The sequence below is a fragment of the Hylobates moloch genome, unplaced genomic scaffold, assembly GCF_009828535.3.
Source record: "Hylobates moloch isolate HMO894 unplaced genomic scaffold, HMol_V3 SCAFFOLD_2, whole genome shotgun sequence".
Lineage (NCBI taxonomy): Eukaryota > Metazoa > Chordata > Mammalia > Primates > Hylobatidae > Hylobates > Hylobates moloch.
This window is the reverse complement of record NW_026652277.1, coordinates 145,440,195-145,463,737: the sequence shown is the minus strand read 5'-3', so window position 1 is coordinate 145,463,737 and position 23,543 is coordinate 145,440,195. Positions and strand designations below refer to the sequence as shown.

The 23,543-nt window shown below is 36.3% G+C and overlaps 1 protein-coding gene across 2 annotated transcripts in view; it reads left to right on the top strand.

The window, feature by feature from the left end:
• The window catches only part of THEMIS (thymocyte selection associated), a 202,118-nt gene that overhangs the window by 76,460 nt on the left and 102,115 nt on the right, over positions 1-23,543 (top strand). For both annotated transcript variants that reach the window (XM_032158722.2, XM_058430611.1), the window contains 2 exons: positions 451-909; positions 16,817-17,865. In XM_032158722.2, coding sequence (XP_032014613.1) covers positions 451-909; positions 16,817-17,865 — 1,508 coding nt within the window. The remainder of the gene's footprint in view (positions 1-450; positions 910-16,816; positions 17,866-23,543) is intronic.

Here is a 23,543-nt window from a genome sequence, read left to right as displayed (position 1 = left end):
CAGTTCCCTTTGGGAATATCTTTTAATTTTAGTGCATCTAGAGAATATATTCATAAAAAAGCTGACCAAATCCAATCTTCTCATTTTAAAAATAAAAAATTTAAAATGTGACTGAGAAGTAAGATGCGTTGCTTGAGATCACAAAGTAGTTGGAACAGAGCCAGTGTCATCCAGATTTCCCATTTCCGAGAACAGTTTCTTTTCTATTTCAAGGTATTTTCCCCTTGTCTCCATTTGTATTGTCTGGTCTTATGATCTAGTGATCTCTAAGCAATACTTCATAATTTTACCTAGGAGAACTCTGGATTAAAACAAGCATCTCTAATCTTTAAAAAGATATCACTTTAAAAATGTACACAGTACTCGTGTTGTAACTCTCTCCTTGTGATTTTCTTGTGAGAACTTTCATTGTAAGAACTCTCTTTTTAATTCACGTAATTCTGTTCTTAGGTCTTTTTAAGATTGTGGCTGATAAAACTCCATACCTTACTATGGAAGAAATCACAAGGACCATTCATATTGGACCAAGTAGACTAGGGCATCCTTGCTTCTATCATCAGAAGGATATAAAACTAGAGAACCTCATCATAAAGCAGGGTGAGCAAATCATGCTCAACTCGGTTGAAGAGATTGATGGAGAAATAATGGTGAGCTGTGCAGTAGTAAGGAATCATCAAAATCACTCATTTAATTTGCCTTTGTCACAAGAAGGAGAATTCTACGAGTGTGAAGATGAACGTATTTATACTCTAAAGGAGATTGTTGAATGGAAGATTCCTAAGAACAGAACAAGAACTGTAAAACTTACAGATTTTTCAAATAAGTGGGACTCAATGAATCCATTTCCTAAAGACTTTTATGGTACCCTGATTCTCAAGCCTGTTTATGAAATTCAAGGTGTGATGAAATGTGAGTATCCACTGAGAATGATGTCCTATGAGCATGAGCATTGTGGGGTTTGGGAAAGAAAGGTTTTAGAGCCTGAAGAATGGGAGTCTGTCTTTATTTCAACTATTGAGCCTCTGAGAGTTAGATTCCTCATCAATCAATAAGCAAACCATATATTTGTTCCAAAGATCAAATTGAATAATGAATATACAAGTATGTTGTAAATTGTATGGTGCTATTCACATGTGAGGTGCTATAAATATCAGGAACAGACAGATCAAACTATAAATTTATTTTTATTACTGCCAGTTAAATATGACTAGAAAAGAGCTACTTTTAAAAAATAGAACATATTTCGTTAGAATGAGGCTTTCTTGTATGGAGGTGGTCAACAAAAGAGGTAAATATGCAGAGTTTCCTTAATGCGTCCCTTACTTCTATATTTCTGACAGTCTATTTCTTTTTCCAGCCATCCATTATTGGCTATAAATCTCTACTATCCCAGAGCCCCTCTGTCTTAAAGGAAAATGATATGATAAATTAATTCACACATAGGCGTGGTGTTTTTGTTTATTTGTTTTTTTGTTTTGAGATGGAGTCTTGCTCTGTTGCCAGGCTAGAGTGCAGTGATTCTCCTGCCTCAGCCTCCCAAGTAGCTGGGACTACAGGCACCTGCCACCACATTCAGCTAATTTTTTTGTATTTTTAGTAGAGACGGAGTTTCACCATGTTGGCCAGGATGGTCTCGATCTCTTGACCTCATGATCGGCCCACCTCGCCTCCCAAAGTGCTGGGATTACAGGCGTGAGCCACCGCGCCCGGCCCGACGTGTTTTAATATGCAATCTTCATAGAATTATTTGCATTTTGAAATAGGAATATCTGGAGAGAGCATTGTTACTTCGAAGGTGTTAATACCTTGAATTTTCAGGATTATGACAGGAGTAGGATGGATAGTAAAGAGTTCTGAACTTGGAGTCCTAGATTCTAACTCTGGGTCAATAACTTAATAGGTGTTGGTTTTCAGTGCACCATTTAAACTCCCTGTTTATGCAAAGAAAATGATGATATTCTTTTGCCTACCTTTTAAAGTAGTTTTGAGTTTTTAGTATTACAAAATATTGAGGCAATGGCAAATTGTAGACCCCACATTAATGTTCTGTTAGCGATCCCTAAATGTGCAGTTGAGATGAGTAATTGAGATTTCTTTGATTTTTATAAATAATAGTATTTTCTCATTTTAAAATTTGTTATTTTCTAAAACTATTGGCATCTCCTGCCTATCGCATAGTTACAAATGAGGGTAAACCCAGAACCTAAGCACATGGATAAAGTGGTTACAACATTTAATAAATTAGGAAGCAAGAAAGACTACTCCAAGGAAATGGCATTTAAATGGAAGGATCAAAGGATGCATAGGAGGTAATCAGGCAAAGAAGAAAGGAACAAGGTTGGAGAAGGCAGGAGTGGTATGGGGGCAGCAGGTGAGCAAGGGATGGGAGCTCTAGTGTAGTTGGTGTGAGAAAAAACGGAGAGAGCAGGTTGAAACAAATATGAACACATGCAACGGGGAGTGGAATCAATCATGGAGGGTCTTGAAGTGTATACTAAGAGGCTAAAATGTGTCATAAGGGCAAATCAGTAAAGGGCTTTCAGCAGGGAGAGAAGAACAGAGGATAGTAGTGAGGCCAGTTGAGTGCCAGGGTACAGGAAATTTATACAGTAGAGACATCAGTGGGAAAGACAGAGAATCATAGTTGGGCTTTATGGGTATTTAAGAAGTACGGAGAGCAAATCGAAGATCTATTGGAAGCGGAAAGAAGTCAAACTTGTTCCCAGCCTCGTGGCTTGATCTACTGAATGGAATCTACAGTCTATTGATCTATCGTCTATTGAATGTAATCATCAGAAGATCAGGGGATATTAACATATTTGTTTAGGTAGGACTTAACTGTGAATTTATGTTAACCAAGACCCAGAAGAAAGCCCTTGGTTGAAATAATACCGTTTACAAAATGTTTTAGTCTAATTCCCATTCTTTAATGCTATTTAAATTAAATTCCCATCTTAATTATACTGGAACATTAATTTCATAGGGATTATTTTAAACATAGTTCTTATTGTGTAGCAATTTCAGGACAGATATTGCATGAGGCTGGATTGCATGTGTATTGACTGCAGAATATTCCTTGGAAATAGAGGATGAGTGTCTTTTCACAAATATCTAATTTAAAGTATTTTTATTGTTGTAGGCATTTTTGCCCTGAATATAAAATGTAGACTATGTTTTGAATCCATTGTGGTTTTGTTTTACATGATTCTTTCTTAAATTGAAGATTCAAACTTGACTTGATGTCAAGAAATGTTACTAAATTGCTTTCCACAGGCCTTGAGTGTCAAGCACAGTCCAAACCCTTTGTGGCTAGAATGCTTCCTTTCTAAAGTGACAAGAAAAAGAGTAGTTCTGAGCAGGGAATTGGAAGTTTTATAGAAACCTTAGGGGAAACAGCAAGATGAAAAATACTGAGAACTATAGGGAGCCATGAAATATTGATTTGCTGAAAGAGAACACAACAAATTAATAGAGATAAGAGAGAATATAAGATATTCTACTCCTATTACTAGTTTTTAATTATTAATGTGAAAATTTGGGCTTCATAAAAAATGAAAGTGTTTAAGTAAAGTATTTGTTTCTGGAAACTTGGCCAAAATCTCTGTAATAGGTCTGAACCCCCCTAACCCTCATCACACATTTAATGATTTAGAAAAAATTATCCCTGTTTGGAAAATAGATACACAGAACAGTGCAAACTTCAAACTACTAGTCTTATATAAGTCACTTCATGATGTGTATTGTGCCTTTCTCAGGAAGATAAAATTCATATTAGCATAGTAAATGGAATACATAATATTTGCAAATGAAAAAATTGAGTGAGCTATTTAAATTTGCCTCTGAAATAGGTCTTGACCATTAAAACTTTTAAAATAGTGTCATGTTTTGACATCCAGATTGATAATTATTTCTTCCCTAAGTGAAAACATCAGAGTTGTGTAACTCTCTTTCTTTTCTGAAAAAACTTCAATGCCTCTCAAATTTTGAGGGTATGGTTTTAGCCCAGATATGTAAAAAAATTAATTCACTTTATAAGCAGAGGGCTGAAATCACACAAGTGAAAAGTGGTATCAGAAAGTTTGTATCTGCATACTGTATAATCAGTGATACATGAAGAGCAGAAAAATAACACTTTGGTCTTTAGAATACTGAGACTTCCTCTTTCTCTCATTTAATTTTTAAAAATAATTTTGATATTTATCAAAGTCCAAAAAGTCAAATAGTAAAAAGAATTATAACAATGTTATCAGCAAACCTTTATGCCCTTGACACGAGGGCCAAATTTTCCTCATATTCTGCTCTTCTGAGGCAATGCCTTTAAATATTTTTCCCCTACTGTCTGGCACATTTTAAATAATAAAGGAATATTGCTCTTTTTCAAGTCATCAACTTTAAGATAGTAACTATTGACTTTCACATATGACAATGAAGACTTAATTATCTTATATTCTTACTTCCCCTTCCCTATATTCTCAGTATATTATGTTATATTGTGACAATTCACTGCTCAACCAAGTGGTGTATAATGAGTAGAATTCCATTTCTCCATAACTGTTTTTCTGCGATGATGACCTTATTGTTTTCTTTGCTTGATTTTCTTCAATTTTATCCCAAGTCTTAGAGCATTCTTCAACTCTATAAAAAAAAGGCCACTCAGTGTAATTTTTCAAAGAACCCAAACTGTCAGGAAGGCTACCTTTTCTAATAATTTATTTTCCTGAATGTATTCCTTTGTAACTCTTCATTCTCATGTTCCAATTGGAATTGCTTATTCTTGAGACCAACTGCATAGGTGCTGCCCTGGGAATTCCATTTAACATCATCCTGGTGATTCCCTGTTGACTTGTGTCTGTGTTGACTAGCTATTTCTGAAATCAAATAACTAACTCCCTCTGTCTTGACTTTCTTCCAATTTTTATGCAGGGCTTCCTGAGAACGGTGCATGGAATATCAAGTACTTAGCCTGAATGTTTGAAAAATATTCTATACACATAAAAGATTGATAGTTTGGCTACTTACAGAATTCCAGGTTGAGAATAAATTCCCCTCAGAATTTTGAAAACGTTACTCCCTTATCTTCCACCATCCTGTATTGTCTTGGAGATATTGTATGTGGTATTCTGAAGTTTCACAGTAATGTGACTTGGGGTGGGTCTGTTCTTTCTTTGTGATGACAGTTTTCAATCTGAATATTTAGGTGCTTCATATTTGGAACAATTTCTCTGATAATGTCCACTCAATTATATTTTCTCTTCTCTCTGTCTTTAATTTCAAATCTCATACTGAAATTCCCATATTGATCTTCTAGGGCCTTTTTTCTTTTCTATTTTATGTGTTTTGGTCTTTTATCTCCAGGGAAAATTTTCGTAACTACATTTCCAACTGTTTTAATGAATTTTTAATTTTAGTTATCATATTTTTAATTTCCAAGAGTTATTTCTTACATCATTTTATATATTTTACACTGTTCTTGTTTTTAAAATACAACATCTTATCTCTCTGAGAATATTTTAGATAGTTTTTTGTTTTTTTGTTTGTTTGTTTGAGATGGAGTCTCCCTCTGTTGCCCAGGCTGGAGTGTAGTGGCGCGATCTTGGCTCACTGCAAGCTCCGCCTCCTGGGTTCACGCCATTCTCCTGCCTCAGCCTCTCAAGTAGCTGGGACCACAAGCACCTGCCAGCCGGTGGCTCACGCCTGTAATCCCAGCACTTTGGGAGGCCGAGGCAGGCGGATCACAAGGTCAGGAGATAGATACCATCCTGGCTAACACGGTGAAACTCCGTCTCTACCAAAAATATCTTAGATAGTTTTTTTAAGTTTTCAAGAGTTCACTGCAAAATATCTCCCTCTTTTGGGGCTCTTTTTTTTTTTAAGTTTTGGTGTATCATTTCTTGTTAATTTTTTTTATCAAATGCTTTGTGATTACTTGTAATATGTTCATATTTACAGGGGTCAGTTTAAACAAAAGTGTACAAGTAAGGCACTGTTTCTATATAAGCTCTGTGTTTATGAATTTTAGATATTATCATACCAGCTTTTTCACTGCAGCACTCCTCAAATTTAGGTTTTGTGAGACTTTCCTTTTTGAGTTCAGTTTCACCTGAGAAGAATCTTTGTGGTATCTTCTGGGGATTATGAGACTATTGGAGCTAAGTGGGAACGGAGCTGAAGATTTCATCACTCCCACTTACAGATTTATAATTAACTCCTTCACTTTCAGTCCCACGCTTCCCCCCTGCTCACCTATGCCTGGTTTCGGAGGTTCTGAGATCCTGTATATACTGTTTCCTGCAGAGGGAGAGGTGGAAGAGGTGGTCACCTATCTTCCCTAGATTAGAGTGGAGACCTGGGTTTAACCATTCTTCAGACATTTGAATAATCCCAGTATTTTTAGCCCCCTGGCTTCACCTTGCTTTCCAGGGGCCTTATGTCTCCAAATTCTGTCTTTGGAGGTCTTATGGGCCAGCAACAGTTCACTTTTCTTTGGATTTTGCCTCCTCAGGCACATAGGCGTTCCTTTTTCTATTCTGTCAAGTAATTTATCATTCTTCCCTCTGATTTCTGTCTTCATTTAGATTAAGGATTGCGGATACCTTTTAGATTCATTGAACCTTTTTTAAAAAACTTTCTTTTTTGACTTTTTACTCCTGTGGTAAATTTGATGGGAGAAAGGATTGAAAAGGTATAATTTTAGCCCTAAACCTCACTACCTAATTAAATTATTTCTAGCCCAGAGTTTTGCCTGGATCTGTTATAATCTCTCAAAGGACTGGTTGCTACTCCTGCTAAATGATAATAAGTATAACTTATAAATTTAATATATTTAGTAAAACACAATTTTCAGTAATATAAATTACTGATTTTTATTTTAAAAATCACATTAATTTCTTACGTATGTATTTGTATCTTCTCAATGCTTGAGATAGAGTAAATGTTCCATAAGCATTCAATAAATCAAGTACATGAAAGAATGAATAAAGCAAGTAACACATTGTTTATGCGTGTATATTTATGTTTCACAGTACAAAGCTCCTCTTTAGGTAACAAGGGGGTTTTCTCACTCACCATATCCAGATTTGATTTATTATGATGACATATTTATGAGTTCAATAGCTAAGGAAAATATGAACTCCATGGTATCAAAGTTTATATCATTTATATTCATATAACAGGTTCAATTTTTGTTAGTGATGCTTTTCGTAATGTGTTCATGAAAATACTTTGACAACATGATATTTAGAACCAGTGGATATTCTAGTCAGCTCCCATTTCATTTCGTTCCTTTAGGCTGCAGTCTTATTGCTAATAGAAATATCATGCAACAGCCGGGCACGGTAGCTCACGCCTGTAATCCCAGCACTTTGGGAGGCCGAGACGGGAGGATCACGAGGTCAGGAGATCGAGACCATCCTGGCTAACATGGTGAAACCCCGTCTCCACTAAAAATACAAAAAATTAGCCGGGTGTGGTGGCGGGCGCCTGTAGTCCCAGCTACTGGGGAGGCTGAGGCAGGAGAATGGCGAGAACCCGGGAGGCAGAGCATGCAGTGAGCCGAGATTGCACCACAATCTCGGAGATAGCGAGACTCCATCTCAAAAAAAAAAAAAAAAAGAAAAAAAAAAAAAGAAATATGCAGCTAGCAGAGGAAGGTACCTATTTTGTATTATGTATATATTTATTTTTACATTACCAACTATTAATGCCTTATTAGGATTTTCCAGAGAAACAGAATATATATGTGTGCTAAATATACCTAATTATACATTAATATATACAGTGTTATTTGTTTATTTTAAGGAATTGGCTCATGCAAGTATGGGAGTTGAAAAGATCTAAATCTGTAGGACAGGCTGCACAGGCTCAAAACTCAGGCATAAGTTAATGCTGCAGTTTTGAGGGAGAATTTCCTTTTCTCTGGGAATTCTCAGTTTTTGCTCTGAAGACCACCAACTGATTAGATGAGGCCCACCTAAATCATGGAAGGTAACATCCTTTACTTAAAGTCAACTGATTGTAGATGACAGCTACATGAACGAAATACCTTCACAGCATCACCTAGGTTAGTGTTTGATTAAATAACTAGGTAATATAGCCTAAGCAAGTTGATATGTAAAACTAACCATTACAAACATCAATGGAATACATGTTAAAAGTGTCTAAAAAAGTGTTTATTTGCTTTTCTTAGATTTTATGGACTAAATTAAAATGTAAAAGGCAAAGTAGTGTTACAAATAAACTCATATCAAATGCAAGTGTATTCATTTTAAATAACTCTCAATTTCTCAGTGAGGGTTATGATGATTTTTTCTAATACAAAAGTTACAGAGCCATTCAAAAGGCTCTCTTTGTTTAGAAATATGGACAACAGATGAACCAGAGGAGAACCAGCTAAGAAAATAGAAATTCACAGTATAACTTTTCTTAAGTTGAAATGAAGTTAAATAAATTTAAAAAAATAATTCACAGAATATCCATAAAGAAAATTGAGATCAAATGAATGAACTGTAAAGCAAATTTTAATTTAAAAGTCTGGAACAAGGCAGAGCTCAGAAATCATTAGTAAACCTAATAACTGCCCTATAATAAGGATTGTAATGCAACGCAAATATGTAACTAAACAATTCATTGAGTGGGTGAGAGATGAAGATGAAGTTCTTACTTTTGAGAAAAATAACTGTAGTCTTAGAAAGTAAATGACAAAGGTTAAACAGTAAAAATGTCTAACAAATATATGGATTATTATTATTAAATGATAATGTAGGAGGAACTAGAAGTTGGGAGAAATTGTAGCGCTAGAGTTTGTAAAATTTCTTTGGAGAAAAATATGTAGAAACAATCATCTTGTCTTCAAGTCTTGAATAAGAGTGTCTCAGTGGATTTCCATCCCTGTACTAATTTAGGTCCAATCGCAAAGGATTGATTCTCACTTAGTGAGTTGAGACCAAGAGTGTTCTAGAATTGAATATTAAATATCCAGGGAAACATATGTTGCCCATCACCAACCAAGCTTAAAGGTAACTCTTTATTTTCTCTTTAAAGACAATTTTAGTGGTGTCCCCTAAATTCAAACTTAGTTGAGGGTTGTTACAGTGGCAAATATAGGAAAGCACCACATTATGATTAGCATTCACCCTGTGAAGGGACTTTCCCCGAAAGAACTTAGTGAAACAACTCAGCAGCATAAAGAAGTAACCCGTTACCCTTTCAGATAAAATGGAATGGAAATTGTTTTTCACGGGAGCTCTCTTTGGATAACGAGAAAACACACCCAGCAAGGATAATTCATGTTCACTCACAAAGAAATTCTGGGAAGTCTAAACTAAAGTTTGATAAGTACATAGTGTTTTTACTTTGGTTTAGTTTGGAGCAGAAAAACTTGTAATACAAACTTCCAGGAATGTTTCTCAGTCTCATGCTCTAAGGTGTTGCCTTCATATCTAACATTTTAGAGTCAAAAAGAACTTTTTTGGAAAAATGACATTTTCTAATTTAGCTTGTACTCTTTGGTCTTTTTTTGGGGGAGGAAATTCCATTTTCCCAATTGTAAAATAACAAATGCTTGTTTAAAAAATTGATCTCTCTCACACACACACACACAGACACACACACACGATTAGAGCTATATATACCACAACATAAGCAACGGTAATCTAAAATTTTATAAATCTATAAAAGATTCTAATTGTTTTTCCTCTCTTATATTTTAAAATATTTCTATAAAAGCAGGCAAAGTTTTGTTTTATAAGAAAAACAACACTATAAGTGTTGGTGTCTTTTTCTTTCTCTAGGAGAGTTTCTTAGATATAATATTTGCCATAAAAATTAATGAAACCCATTTCAGTTTAAAAACTTGAGGACGTCATTGCCAAATTGTAGGTAACCTTAAGCAAATAATGAGTTTTTATTTTAACTTTTGACAATGGAAAACTTAAAACATATACAAAAATCAACAGAATAGTATAAAAAAGTTTCCATTTTAATGTATTAACAGACATGAGAGAATAATATAAAAATTCAAAGTTCATGCAAAAGTAATGAGGCAGATTGGGTTGCCAGTAAATTGGATGTCTGTGGGCTTCATGGCACTTAGTATAGAAAGAAAGGTAGACTCCCTGATTTCAATCTCTCCTCCCGTTGCGTTATCAGATGATCTGCCAAATTCCTAATTGTAATTTGGTCTTTCTTAATCTGAAATATTTTGGATTTCCTCCTGAAGTAGTTATACATTCCTTAGCCTGGCATTCAAAGTGTCAATTCATTTCCATACTCTTTCTTTCAGTGAGTTTCCTGTCCAGTCCCTGTGCTTTAATTTAAAATCCTGAGATGCTGGATTTCTTTTTAATTACTGACAATTCTCAATTTCCCTTCTTATCATTGATCACGGTGTCCTTGCCGTCTGGATTATACCCCCTCCTATTCTATCTTAGCCTGTAATTTCTTTTCATTCTTAAAGTCTCATGTTGTGGCCATGCCTTTCATAAAATGTCTTTATCCTCATCATCAAATTAAATGTACTACTTTTCCCCTTCTTTTTCTGCCTACTGTAATTTTAATTGAGGCTTTTATATGATTCCACTTCTCTTTTCTCTTAGCATAACAATTATACTGTAAAAAAACATTTTTAGTTGTTACCATAGAGTTTGTAATATATATTTACAACTAATATACGTCACTTTCAAATAGCACAAATAACATCATGAGTACTGCAGTTACCTTATAAGAAAGTATTCCCCATTCTTCCTTCCTGTCTCTTAAAACAGTACTGTCATTCATTTCACTTATCTGTGAGCTATAATCATCCAAAATATTGCTACAATTATTATTTTTAACAGACTGTTTTCTGTTAGATCAATTAAGAATAAGAAAAATAAAACGTTTTATTCTGCCTTCATTTATTTCTTCTCCAACACTCTTCCTTTCTGTGTGTACATCCGAGTTTCCTACCTTTATCATTTTTCTTTTCTCTGAAGAATTTTTTAAAAAATATTTCTTGCAAGGTAGGTGAACTGGTGACAAATTCCCTGAATTGTTACTCTTATAAGTAAGTCTTTATTTCTCCTTTACTTTTGAAGGATGATTTCACTGGATGCAGAATTCTAGGTTGGTGGGTTTTTTCCAACTCTTTAAATTTGTCACTCCATTCTCTTCTTGCTTGCATGGTTTCCAAAGAAAAGTCCACTGTAAATGTTGTGCTTTTTCCTCTATAGGTAAGGTGTTTTTACTCCTCTGGTTCAAGTTTTTGCTTTGTCTTTGATTTGAAGAAGTCTGAATATGATACTCTTCAATGTAGATTTTTTTTGGTATTTTTCCTGCTTAATGTTTTGCAGCTGCATTTATTTTGGAAAATTCTCAGTCTTGTTACTGCAAATGTTTCTTTTACCACTGTATCCTCCTTCTGGTATATCCAGGACATACATGTTACATCTTTTGCAGTTGTCTCACATTTCTTGGATATTATATTATGTTCTATTTTTTTCTTTTTCTTTTTTGGTTTGGGAAGTTTTTAATTGACATATCTTCAAGTGCGTTGATTCTTTCCTCAGCAGTGCCCAGTATAATAAGAAACCCACCAAAGACTTTATTTCGTTTCTGTGTTTTTAATTTCTTTCTTTTTTTTTAGACAGAGTCTCGCTCTGTCACCCAGGCTGGAGTGCAGTGGTGTGATCCTGGATCACTGCAATCTCCAGCTCCCGGGTTCAGGCGATTCTCCTGCCTCAGCCTCCATAGTACCTGGGACCATGCCACCACGCACCTGGCTAATTTTTGTATTTTTATTAGAGATGGGGTTGCACTGTGTTAGCCAGGATGGTCTCGATCTCCTGACCTCATGATCCACCTGCCTCAGCCTCCCAAAGTCCTGGGATTACAGGCGTGAGCCACCACGCCTGGTCCTGTGTTTTTAATTTCTATCATTGCCTTTCAGTTTTCCCCTAGAATTTCCATCTCTCTGTTTACATCACCCATCTTTCCCTACATATTGTCCCCTTTTTCCATTATACTCCTTAGCATTATTATTAAATTTTAAGTTCCTGATCTGATAATTCCCAAATATGTGCTATATGTGAATCTGGCTTTGATGCTTGATTTGTCTCTTCAGAGTGTGCTTTTTTGCCTTATAATATATGTTGTAGTTTCATTTTTTTTTTTGGTTTTTTTTTTTTTTTTTTTGGAAATCCAGACATGATGTTTCAGGTAAAAGAAACTGTGATAAATTCTCTTTTAACTTGATATTTTATGTTTATCTATCTAGAAGTTAGGCTGTGTCTATAGTTTACTATAATGATAGGTGTCAGAGGCTACATTTTCATGTAGTGCTCTTTCTTCTGTCTGCCCTGTTGACTTTAGTCTCTAGAGACTTCTTCTTAGGTACAGTCTTAAATGCCATTCTTTGAGTTGTAGTTTCCTGTTATTATACAGGAGCACTGTTGATGTGGTCTTATGGTATGGAGGAGGGATTTATATAATTTTATGATTAGGTTTCAGTTATTAGTGAGCCTGTGTCTCTAGGCCGTGACCTTCACAAGTGTTTCTCAGCTTTTTTGTCCCCTTTGGGAGAGACAGAATGGCTAGTGGAGGCTTGAGTTGGGTGTTCCCTTTCCTTTATGTAGAAGTACAGAGAAGGTTGGAGTTGGGTATTGCTTTTTCCCCACATAGAATATTAGAGGTGGCTTGGTTGGGTAATTCCCTTTCCCCATGATAGTTAGGCTCTGGTAAAGCACAAGTTGGTTAAGCTGTGCTAAAATAGTTTTCCTTGAGGACAGGCATTTTTTAAGGAGAACAGAATGCTCTGGGTATATTTCAGAATGGTTGCTTCTTCTCTCACCCTGCCAGAAGCACAAGGAAATCTTTGTCATTTTCACCCTGAGAACCTCGATGGGCCCCTAAAAGTAAGACTCAGAAAAGTGTGGGAGGTCCTCCTAAACACGCTCCCCAACCCTGGGAGTTTTATCTCTTTAACGATTCTACCTTTAGTCCCCAGTTACCCTTGTATTCTTCCAGGTGCTGGCTCCAGCAGTGGTTTTGCCCCCAGTGAGCTATGACTGTTTGTATTTGCCTACCCGTCTAGTTTTTGGGGTGGTGGTTTGCCCTGTGACCTCAATTCTCTGGTGAATCTAAGATGATTTGTTGATTTTCACTGCATGTGCTATTTCCTTGTATTGAATCTTCTCTTTAGGCATCTATATCATGATTTTGCCTAATCTTTTTTATTAAAAAACTTGGATGAAAATATTTTACCTTGCTCATATATTTATACCTTGATCTCTCTATTATGTTGAAGACATTAAATACAAGTATTTATTGCATTCAACAGGCCATTGATTAAGTTAAACTGCAACCTTAAGAGACGTGTCTTAAAATATAGAATAGCTACTATGAATAGTAGCAGGAATTTTAACATAGAAAACTTTTTTTTCCAGTGAAATTTTATATAGAATATATCTACTGAATTTCTTCTTTTAGTGCTCACTCATGGACTTTGTTCTGGCAATTATTTTTTATGCATTAATTCATTTATTGAGTATCTACTATGTGCCAGGTGCCATTCTAGACATTCTAGACATTGATGAAGAAAACCATGAAAGCCTTCCACCTCTGGAAAGGCATATGTTTCAGTTTAGGGAAACAAAAATAGAAAATGATCATAATATAAATTAGCAAGTTATGTGGAATGATAGAAAGTGAAGGGTGACATGAAATAGAGAAACAGAAAAGGACAAATAGAAGAGAAGCTTGCAATTTTAAATAGAGCATTTAGAGTAGGTCTCACTGCCAAGATGATATTTAAGCAGACTTGAAGAAGAAGAGGAGCTGGCTGTGACTATATCTGGCTGAAGTATGTAACAGGCAGAGGAAACAGGCTGTGCAAAGATCTGACTGAAAATGAGGAGGTCCGGGAGACAGTGGGGAGTTAGAGTGAGACAAAGGACTAGCAGATGAGACCCAGGTGGTTCCAGGGGCCAGGTAAGGACTTTGGCTTTTATACTAAGTGAAAGGACTGACACTGTAGCCTTATAAACAGAAGACAGACATGATTTATTTAGGATTTTAAAAATAATATTTGCTTTCCCTATTGAGACTTGACTGCAAGGATACCGGTAAGAAAGCCACTGCGACAAGCCAGGCAAGAGACAATGTGGCTTGGATCAGGATAGTCCTGATGTAAGATATTCCAGGTGTTAAGAAAGAGAAAAGCTAAGGATGTCTCTGAGATTTATGGACTGAACTGAAAGAAGAGAGTTTCCAATAGCTGAGTTTGGGAAGACAGCATATAGCTTAGGTTTTGGGGGAAGATTAGATTTCAGTTTAAGCATGTTAATTTTGAGATATGTATTAGATGTCCAAGTGGAGATCTGAAGTAGACATACTGCCTTCAGGAAAGTGTTTTGGCTGGAGCTATACTTTGGGTAGTCATCAGCATAAAGATGATATTTAAAGACATGAGACCACTTAAGATCAGTGTAGGCGTGGGTGTAGATAGAGGGAAAAAGAGAACCAAGACACCCCAAAAGGTGTGTGTGAGGGGTGGGTGGTGAATAGGGAGAAGAAACCAGCAAAACTGAGAAGAATCACAAGTGACGTAAGAGGAAAATAAGTGAGAAAAATGTACCAAAGAGGAGGGAATCTAATCTACTTTGTCAGATGCTGCTGAGATCTTAACTAAAATAAGATAGGCTAGCATCATTTCAGTGGATTTAGGCACAGAAGTATTGAAGATAGGTCAGTAATTGAACACAAAAAATTTAAGAGTTTGGACAACACAGCCTGTAGGCTTTCTCCAGCAGAGATAAAGTCCTCCAATGCATTAAAGCTATTCCTAGCCCACAGCACCCACCATGTACAAAGAAAGATTGGGATCTAGCTTGCATTGAAACTGATGTTCTGGTGGATCAATTCTGAGTTCTCAGGAAGTCCTCAATGGCATCTATTCTACTAATCTCTAGCTCTTCCCTAGACTTGAGGAATAGCATGAGCCTATCTAGAGCTAGCTCTAGAATTCTTAAACCTAGCTCATTTTGATTCAAACAACCAGAATTTTAGTTTCTAAACTTACCTTGAGGTGCAGGGAAGCCAGTAGGTATAATGTCAAAAGTTAGTGTATGCTAAACTTTATAAAATAATTTATTAATGTAAGAGGTGCTCTTTCAACCCTCCTTTTTTTTCTAAAAATTAAAAATCTTTACAATTTTGCAGACCTTTAACCTATAGGCAACCACTGATTTTTTTTTTTTACAAGAAAATAATACTTTTTCATTGTTGCATCTTCAGAAACTCTATAATTACACAGGACATATAAGTAATATTACATAAATCACACAGGTTTTTTGATGCTGCATAAACAGTTAATAATATTAAAAGTAATATATGTGTAATGTTTTATAAGAGGATATTCTGTCTTCTAAATCTTCCAAATTGTTCGTTATTAAAAGCATGGAAGGAAGAAAAAAATGATGGAAGGGTGGCTGCAGATATTGAAAATCAATGCCATATCATGAAAATGCTATAAAATTTATGTTAGTAAATTATCAAGAAAATATGGACTATTATAATACCTTGTTAATATTAACACATAACTTTAGTATCTTTTTTTATTTTTATGTTTTGAGACAGGGTCTCTGTCACCCAAGCTGAAATGTAGTAGGTATGATCATGGCTCACTGCAACCTTTGCTTCTCAGGCTCAAGCGATCTTCCCACCTCAGTCTCCTGAGTAGCTGGGACATGCCACCAGGTTCAGCTAATTTTTTCTAATTTTTCTACAGAGACAAGGTCTCACTATATTGCCGAGGCTAGTCTCGAACTCCTGGGCTGAAGCAGTCCTCCCAGCTTAGCCTCCCAAAATGCTGGGATTATAGGCATGAGACACAGTGCCTGGCTAATACATAAGTTTATTAATTCAGGACCATTTATAATGATACTATGTTGGGTAGTATATGAGGAACAGTTAAATAAATGCAGGACAATATTTTAAGCATCTCTGTAATCTCAAAGGAAGACTCGTGAGACAGTGGATGGTTGGAAAAAATACAGCTATCCATTAACCCCAGTGACGCATGAGGCAATGAATACATTGGTGAGCACTCACCAGCATACCTAGGGCTCTTTGATGGCTCCCCTGATTGTGACCCACTCTGCACCACTCCTTTGGTAGGCAGGTATAATATAACACCAGTGGAGAAAGAAAGAACTTTGACATTGGAAAAATATTGCATCTTGGTATTTATTTTCTTATATTAATCTCAAGTAGCTTGTATCTCATGATTTTGCATATTGTTTCATCTCATAGGATATGATTTGGTATAAAGGTATGTTTTGGGTCAAAACTTTCTTCTATGATAATTTGATATATAAAGTCTGGCCCTCAAGAATATGACTTAAAATGACCTAATAATTTATAAACCTTCATATGAAATTTATGAACACATTTACATACATATTCACACACATATCTATATTCATGTATGTTATGGATGATAAAAGTATAAATATAAGCACAGGAATACTTAACATGAGAATCAGGACAGTGATTGCACGTCAGTAGAAGTGAGGGTATGATTTTGAGTAGGTTCCCTAGAGCTCCAAGGTACTGGCTAATGTCTGTTTCTTAAACTGAGTATGGGCTTATGGGTGTTGGTTTTATATTCAATCTCTTTCATCTTAAAATTTGAAAAAAGGAAAATCACACATAAGAAATGATATATGATGATCATCTGAGTTCTTTATTTTGTAAAAGAAATTTATTTATGGCATCAGGAGAGTATCTCACAGCAAACATTTTGAAGAACAAAGTATCATAGTGATTTTTTTTTTCTTTTCAGTTCGTAAAGATATAATCCGCATCCTCCCCAATCTAGATGTCGAAGTCAAAGACATCACTGATTCTTACGATGCTAACTGGTTTCTTCAGCTGTTATCAACAGAAGATCTTTTTGAAATGACTAGTAAAGAGTTCCCCATAGTGACTGAAGTCATAGAAGCACCTCAAGGAAATCACCTGCCCCAAAGCATTTTACAGCCTGGGAAAACCATTGTGATCCACAAAAAGTACCAGGCATCAAGAATCTTAGCTTCAGAAATTAGAAGCAATTTTCCTAAAAGACACTTCTTGATCCCCACTAGCTATAAAGGCAAGTTCAAGCGGCGACCAAGGGAGTTCCCAACAGCCTATGACCTAGAGATCGCTAAGAGTGAAAAGGAGCCTCTTCACGTGGTGGCCACCAAAGCCTTTCATTCCCCTCATGACAAGCTGTCATCCGTATCTGTTGGGGACCAGTTTCTGGTGCATCAGTCAGAGACCACTGAAGTTCTCTGTGAGGGAATAAAAAAAGTGGTGAATGTTCTGGCCTGTGAAAAAATCCTCAAAAAGTCCTATGAGGCAGCGCTGCTCCCTTTGTACATGGAAGGAGGTTTTGTAGAGGTGATTCATGATAAGAAACAGTACCCGATTTCTGAGCTCTGTAAGCAGTTCCGCTTGCCCTTCAATGTGAAGGTGTCTGTCAGGGATCTTTCCATTGAAGAAGACGTGTTGGCTGCCACACCAGGACTGCAGTTGGAGGAGGACATCACAGACTCTTACCTACTCATAAGTGACTTTGCCAACCCCACGGAGTGCTGGGAAATTCCTGTGGGCCGCTTGAATATGACTGTTCAGTTAGTTAGTAATTTCTCTAGGGATGCAGGACCATTTCTAGTCAGGACTCTGGTAGAAGAGATCACTGAAGAGCAATATTACATGATGCGGAGATATGAAAGCTCAGCCTCACATCCCCCACCTCGCCCTCCCAAACACCCCTCAGTAGAGGAAACAAAGTTAACCCTGCTAACCTTAGCAGAAGAAAGGACGGTGGACCTGCCCAAGTCTCCCAAGGTAAGGCTATGTTTTGCGATCTTTCCTCTGGAGTGTGTTCCTTGAGGCAATTTGTTTCAAGTCTTTTCTGAGTGTGTTTTGCTTACTTTTCTTTCTTTCATGCCATATTTGCAATGAGCTTTTCTGATGTGCAGTAGATGAATGAACATCAACAGTGTGTAAGATGTTGCAGCGTTTTATATTTTGATGTGGCATGAAGTTTAATATTGAATTGGAAATAGCAGAGATGACATTTGGATATGATGACCCAAATTGCCTTTTCAGTGGATTTTGGTAATTAAGAATATTTTATAAAGTGCCTTAGAAGCAAACCTCTTTTATTTTAGAAGTTCTGTTAATTTTTTTCTAAGTAAAATTTAATACCTCATCCAGGAAATTAACATACAGTAAACTCCCTTCTTCTGGGGATGGGGGGTTACTGGTAGCATGCATCTATAGCACATGTCTTCATTTTGTTTTATGTGCAGAAAAATGTAAAAATATCTTGGCAGAACAGTGTGTGAGAATGTGAGCATCTGCCCACATTCTGCTTATCTTAGAATCGTAATCTTTAACAGTTCTATTGAAAAACAAAATCAATAAAATTGCAGACAGTATGAAATCATTACAGAATCAACAACTCCATAACCACTCTAAAGATTTTGGAGGGTGATTCAGCTTCATTTCCACCTGAGGTCTTTGCCTCTTGAAAACTGCCCTCTGGCTGCCTGCAAAGCGCTTGCCCTTACACCATGATGCGTAGGTCCTTTATCCAGCCGTGGTTCTGTGGTGTGTGGAAGGAGTGCATTCTGGTCTGGCAGATGTTGTACTTGCAGCTTAGGGAAACAAAGCAATTAGTAAAACAAAGAGATGCTGTGTTTACTCTCTATGCTTAGACATAATAACAGCCTTAGGCTTCAAGTATATGGATATGGAAATACTTTTATTTCTACATCTCAGATATTGCGTTCTGATTGTAGCTAGGGAAATCCATTAAGGCTATCCAAAAGCATCTTTAGAAAAAGATAAATCCAGCAGAAATTTTCTTCCCAGACAAACAGTTTGGAAAGAGTCATTTGATATAATACGATGATTTCCAAATAATGTTGATTAACGTGTTGCTATTATTTCGAAGGGTATCTTTGGCTTCTCCCATTTAACATATTTTTATTACTGAACTGAATAGTGAGAAATGAAATGAGAAATGAAATGACAAATGAAATGCCTTCTTTGTTTTTTAGTGGTAGGCAGAATAATTTCCCCCTCACTCAAATATTTATATGCCTAAATTCCCAGAACCTATGAATATGTTACTTTGCATGGCAAAAGAGACTTTTCACCTGTGCTTAAAATTAAGGACATCAAGATGAGAGTATCTTGGATTATCCAGGTGGGTCCAATTTAATCACAAGAGTCCTTACAAGAACCTTCCCAGATAAGACCAGGGTTAGAGGGACTGTAACTACGTAAGAATGGTCAGAGATCCAACATTGCTGCATTTGAAGATGGAGGAAAGGAATCCTGAACTAAGTAACACAAATGGCCTCTAGAAGCCAGAGAAGACAAGGAATCAGATTCTTTCCCAGAGTCTCCAGGAAGGAGTGCAGCTGACAACACTGGTTTTAGCTAGTGGGACCCACGTCAGCTACTAACCTATAGGACTATAAAATAATAAATTTGTATTATTTAAGCCACTAAGTTGATAGTAATTTATTATAGTAACAATAGAAAGATAATATAAAACATCAAGTTGAGAAGGAGGAATACTTAAAAACCATAGACAGTCAAATCTATATGTAAGTCACTACCTGTTTTGCTGGAAACGTGGTTTTGTGTTGTTGTTGGTGGTGGTGGTGGTTTTTTTGTTGTTGTTTGTTCGTTTTTGCTTTAAATGAATTTATTAGCACACGTACCCATAGAGCACTTAAGGATACAGCTAAGCTTCAGGAATAATTGGAACCAGGATCTTGAAAACAGCCTAAGTTGTTTTTACTTTTCGTTACATATTGGCTTTCTTTTCCCAGGCAAACTTTCTCAGTTTTTTTTTTTTTTTTTTCCAACCTACTGCTAAGAGTTCCTGCATCTTACATCTCATTTTTTCATCCCTAGAGAAGAAGATAATCTCTTTGGCTCAAAATTTAAAAATGTAAGGGCCTTGAATGGATTAATGCCCATCTCCTGACTCAACCAATTTTTTGCTTACTCCAACTAGATGCACGATTGGAGGGTACCTGTTTGTGCTATTATAACATAATACCACAGACTCAGTAATTCATAAATAACAGAAATTTATTGTTTTAGAGTTCTGGAAGCTGGAAAGTCCAAGATCAAAATGCCAGCAGGCTCCATCTCTGGTTCCGAGATGGCCTCTTATTGTTCCATTTACTGGAGAGAAGGAATGTTGTGTTGTCACACAGCAGAAGTGGGGGAACTCTTTCCCCAAACCCTTTTCTTAGCAACATTAATCCATTAATGAGGGCTCTGCCCACATAATAAAAACACATCTCATTAGGACCCACCTTCCAACAATGTTGTTGTTGGTGATTAAGTTTCCAGCATATGAATTTTGGAGGGAATAAAACATTTAAACCATAGCAGTTGGGAGGAGAATGAGGTGTGGTTGCCTCTAGTATCTAGCAATACAGAATTGCAGGATGTGAAGATATGGAGATACAAATAGTAGATGTCCAGGACCATCAGAAAGAGAGCACTCATAGGGAAAAAAAAGGTTAAAATTTTTAAAAATTGTTCTTTGCCAGGCATTAGATGAAAATGATCTAAGTGCTTTATTAGGAGAGAAACACAGAACAACATTACGCCTACACTACTAAACTGAAGTGAATGCAATCTTTGACTAAACCCGTACATGTGGGATTCCAGATACTTAATAATTCCTAACTGTTTTTTTACTGGTCAGACCCCACATGGAGTCTTGGTGTTCAATCCTGAGTCCCACTCTAGAGACTATTAACTGGAGTATGTAAAGAGCTGTTAAAGATGTATACTAGATGATATTAGTTATTTTATACATTTAAATACTTGCTTTGTGGCAGAGTGCAGACTCATATTCCATTACAACATCTTCAACACTGGGTGAAAGTTAAAGGCAGGACAAATTTGGTGTAATATGTTGGAATAGGTTTCTTCTCCCCAGAATGTTTATAGTAGAAGATAGGAAATCATGTCAGTGATATTGTCAGGGAATCCCTGCTTTGGTTGAGAATTTATCAGACAGTTGAGAAGAGTCTACAATTCTTTGTTTATGAATAGTTCCTTTAATTCTAGTGTGATAGATAAAGCATTATATTTTCTCTGAAAACACTTTAAAATGTCGGAGGATGCTATAATTCACCTGTATTTAGACCTACTAACCTCCTTATTTTCAGCAATTATTTTTTACCATGAAGGCAGGAATCTGCTTAACACATTGTTTATAGAATGTAAACAGAAGCTCTTTCAGTTTCTTCATAATCTACTCCAAAAATTTTGCAACTATTTCTTATTCTCACAAAGTCATCCTTTCATATATTCCTTTAATGTTTCTTTTGATATTTACATGAAGTCTCTTCTATCATGTGTGCTTTTGAAGAACATTTTTTATACTTCATAGGTAGGAATCAGCCATTAAAAAACAGCCTCTGAGATTATGGATTATATATGGAATATTGTTTTAAATTTGGATAACAAATAGTAAGGGTTATTCAGAGTTTAAATATTCAAACTCATTTAGCTCATTAAAATGCAGTTTTACATGCACAGAGAAGAGTACTAGATGCTTCATTATATGAATTTACTTTTGCCTTCCCAATGGACTGCTAACTTTACGAAGTCATTTCTTGCATTAAGTAACAGACAGATGTATGGGCAATCTAAGAGTAAGAATCTAAAATTCACTCTGCATTAGCCAAATTAACCTATAGCAGGTATCCGCTGTTGGTTATGAACACTACAAGCTCATCTAAAATGTTTGGAAATTAAGAATATATGAAGACAGGTTATAGGAACTAGGAGAAACACAAAGAATTGTTTTCCAAGGTAAGACTGGCAACTGTTCTCCAGCTTTAGTAATACCTTAAAAGAAAAAAAAATAGATTGGTGTAGAAACTTTAGAATTATAATTTCAGTTTGGGCAGGCACACGAGTGGGGGGATGGTTACCAACAGGATTATAGCCTACTTCAAGACCTATGAGATTTTATGTGAAATAATATTATAGTTGTTCTTTAAATGTGTTAGTTAACTGTTTATAAGAATAATGTATGGAATCTAAACAAAGGAGTGAGAATAGGCCAGGGGAATCCTCAAAATGTCCTTTAGGCTTATGACATAATGCAGAAATAATGTCTTTAGGATCTGTGTATCTAAATTTTTAATCTGATGGAAACAATATTATAAATTGACTAAATAAATGAAGCTGGGCCTGAAATTGTGTTCTAAATAGAAATGTTGTCAGGTAGATTCTCCTTCCTTGAAGGTTGGTTTCTATGTTAGAAGTGGTTTCAGATAGTTCAGAAGAACATATACTCACTGGGGTTTTTGCCTGTCGTGGATATATATAGCTATGACTCCTGAGTGCCACACAGGAGAAATGCAACTTCTGTATTCTGATGAAAGGGCCTATAACCAGACAGAAAAACAAACCTTTGGTTGAAAGATGAGATATTCCATGTCTTCAGAGACTGCAGCTGGGACCAGAAATCTTGTATTTCACTAACTCTGTTTGACCATTTCATGCCCAAGTGTCCACTTTGCTGCCTGAATTTCTAGATTTCTGTCGGACAAGAACACCCATAGGAGACATTAAGGCAAAGAGCAAGGGAAGCAGTAATGGCAAGGTACTGTGAAATGAGCAGAAAAAAATCCTGCACCAGAATTAGAGTGAGGGCTGAAAAGGGCAGAAGGAAAGCAATGGTTCCTGGAGAGTGCAGAGAGAACACTTCAGCAGCTGCTGCCGGTGCTAAATTGTCTCTTCTGATCTGGTGTGACAGTTATAGTGGCTGAAATGTGTTAGAGAAACCCACGTTACTGGGCTAAATCTAGATCATTAGAGAGTAGTATTACACCCACTTGTTTGTTATCGATAGGGTTTGGTCACAAACAATGTGACTTGTTTTTGTTTTTGTTAACCTGATGTAATATAAATACATTAAGAGTGTTTGAATTTGTAGCTGACTCTGAGCTTCTGAACACTCACACCTTTCTACTCACGGTAGGTCCTTTTCGTGTAACATAGAAGCTGTAGTACTGATTTCCCTCTGAATAGGGAAGATTACTGTTAGAGAGTTTTTCAAAGACCCAACACAATGAAGATGGAATATGGACATATTTAAATATTGGGTTTTTGAATCTGAAAATAAGAAAAATAAAGGAAACTTTTGAACTTCCTTTAAAAAATTGACAAAATTTGACTGTGAGATACAATTGTAGCTGTTTTGACTGTGAGATACAATTTTAGCTTTTTTTTTTTTTTTTTTTTAATGAAGTCTCACTCTGTTGCCCAGGCTGGAGTGCAATGGCACCATCTTGGCTCACTGCAACCTCTGCCTCCCAGGTTCAAGCAATTCTCTGTCTCAGCCTCCCAAGTAGCTGGGATTACAGGCACCCGCCACCACGTCCGGGTAATTTTTGTATTTTTAGTAGAGATGGGGTTTCACCATCTTGGCCAGGCCAGTCTTGAACTCCTGACCTTGTGATCCACTC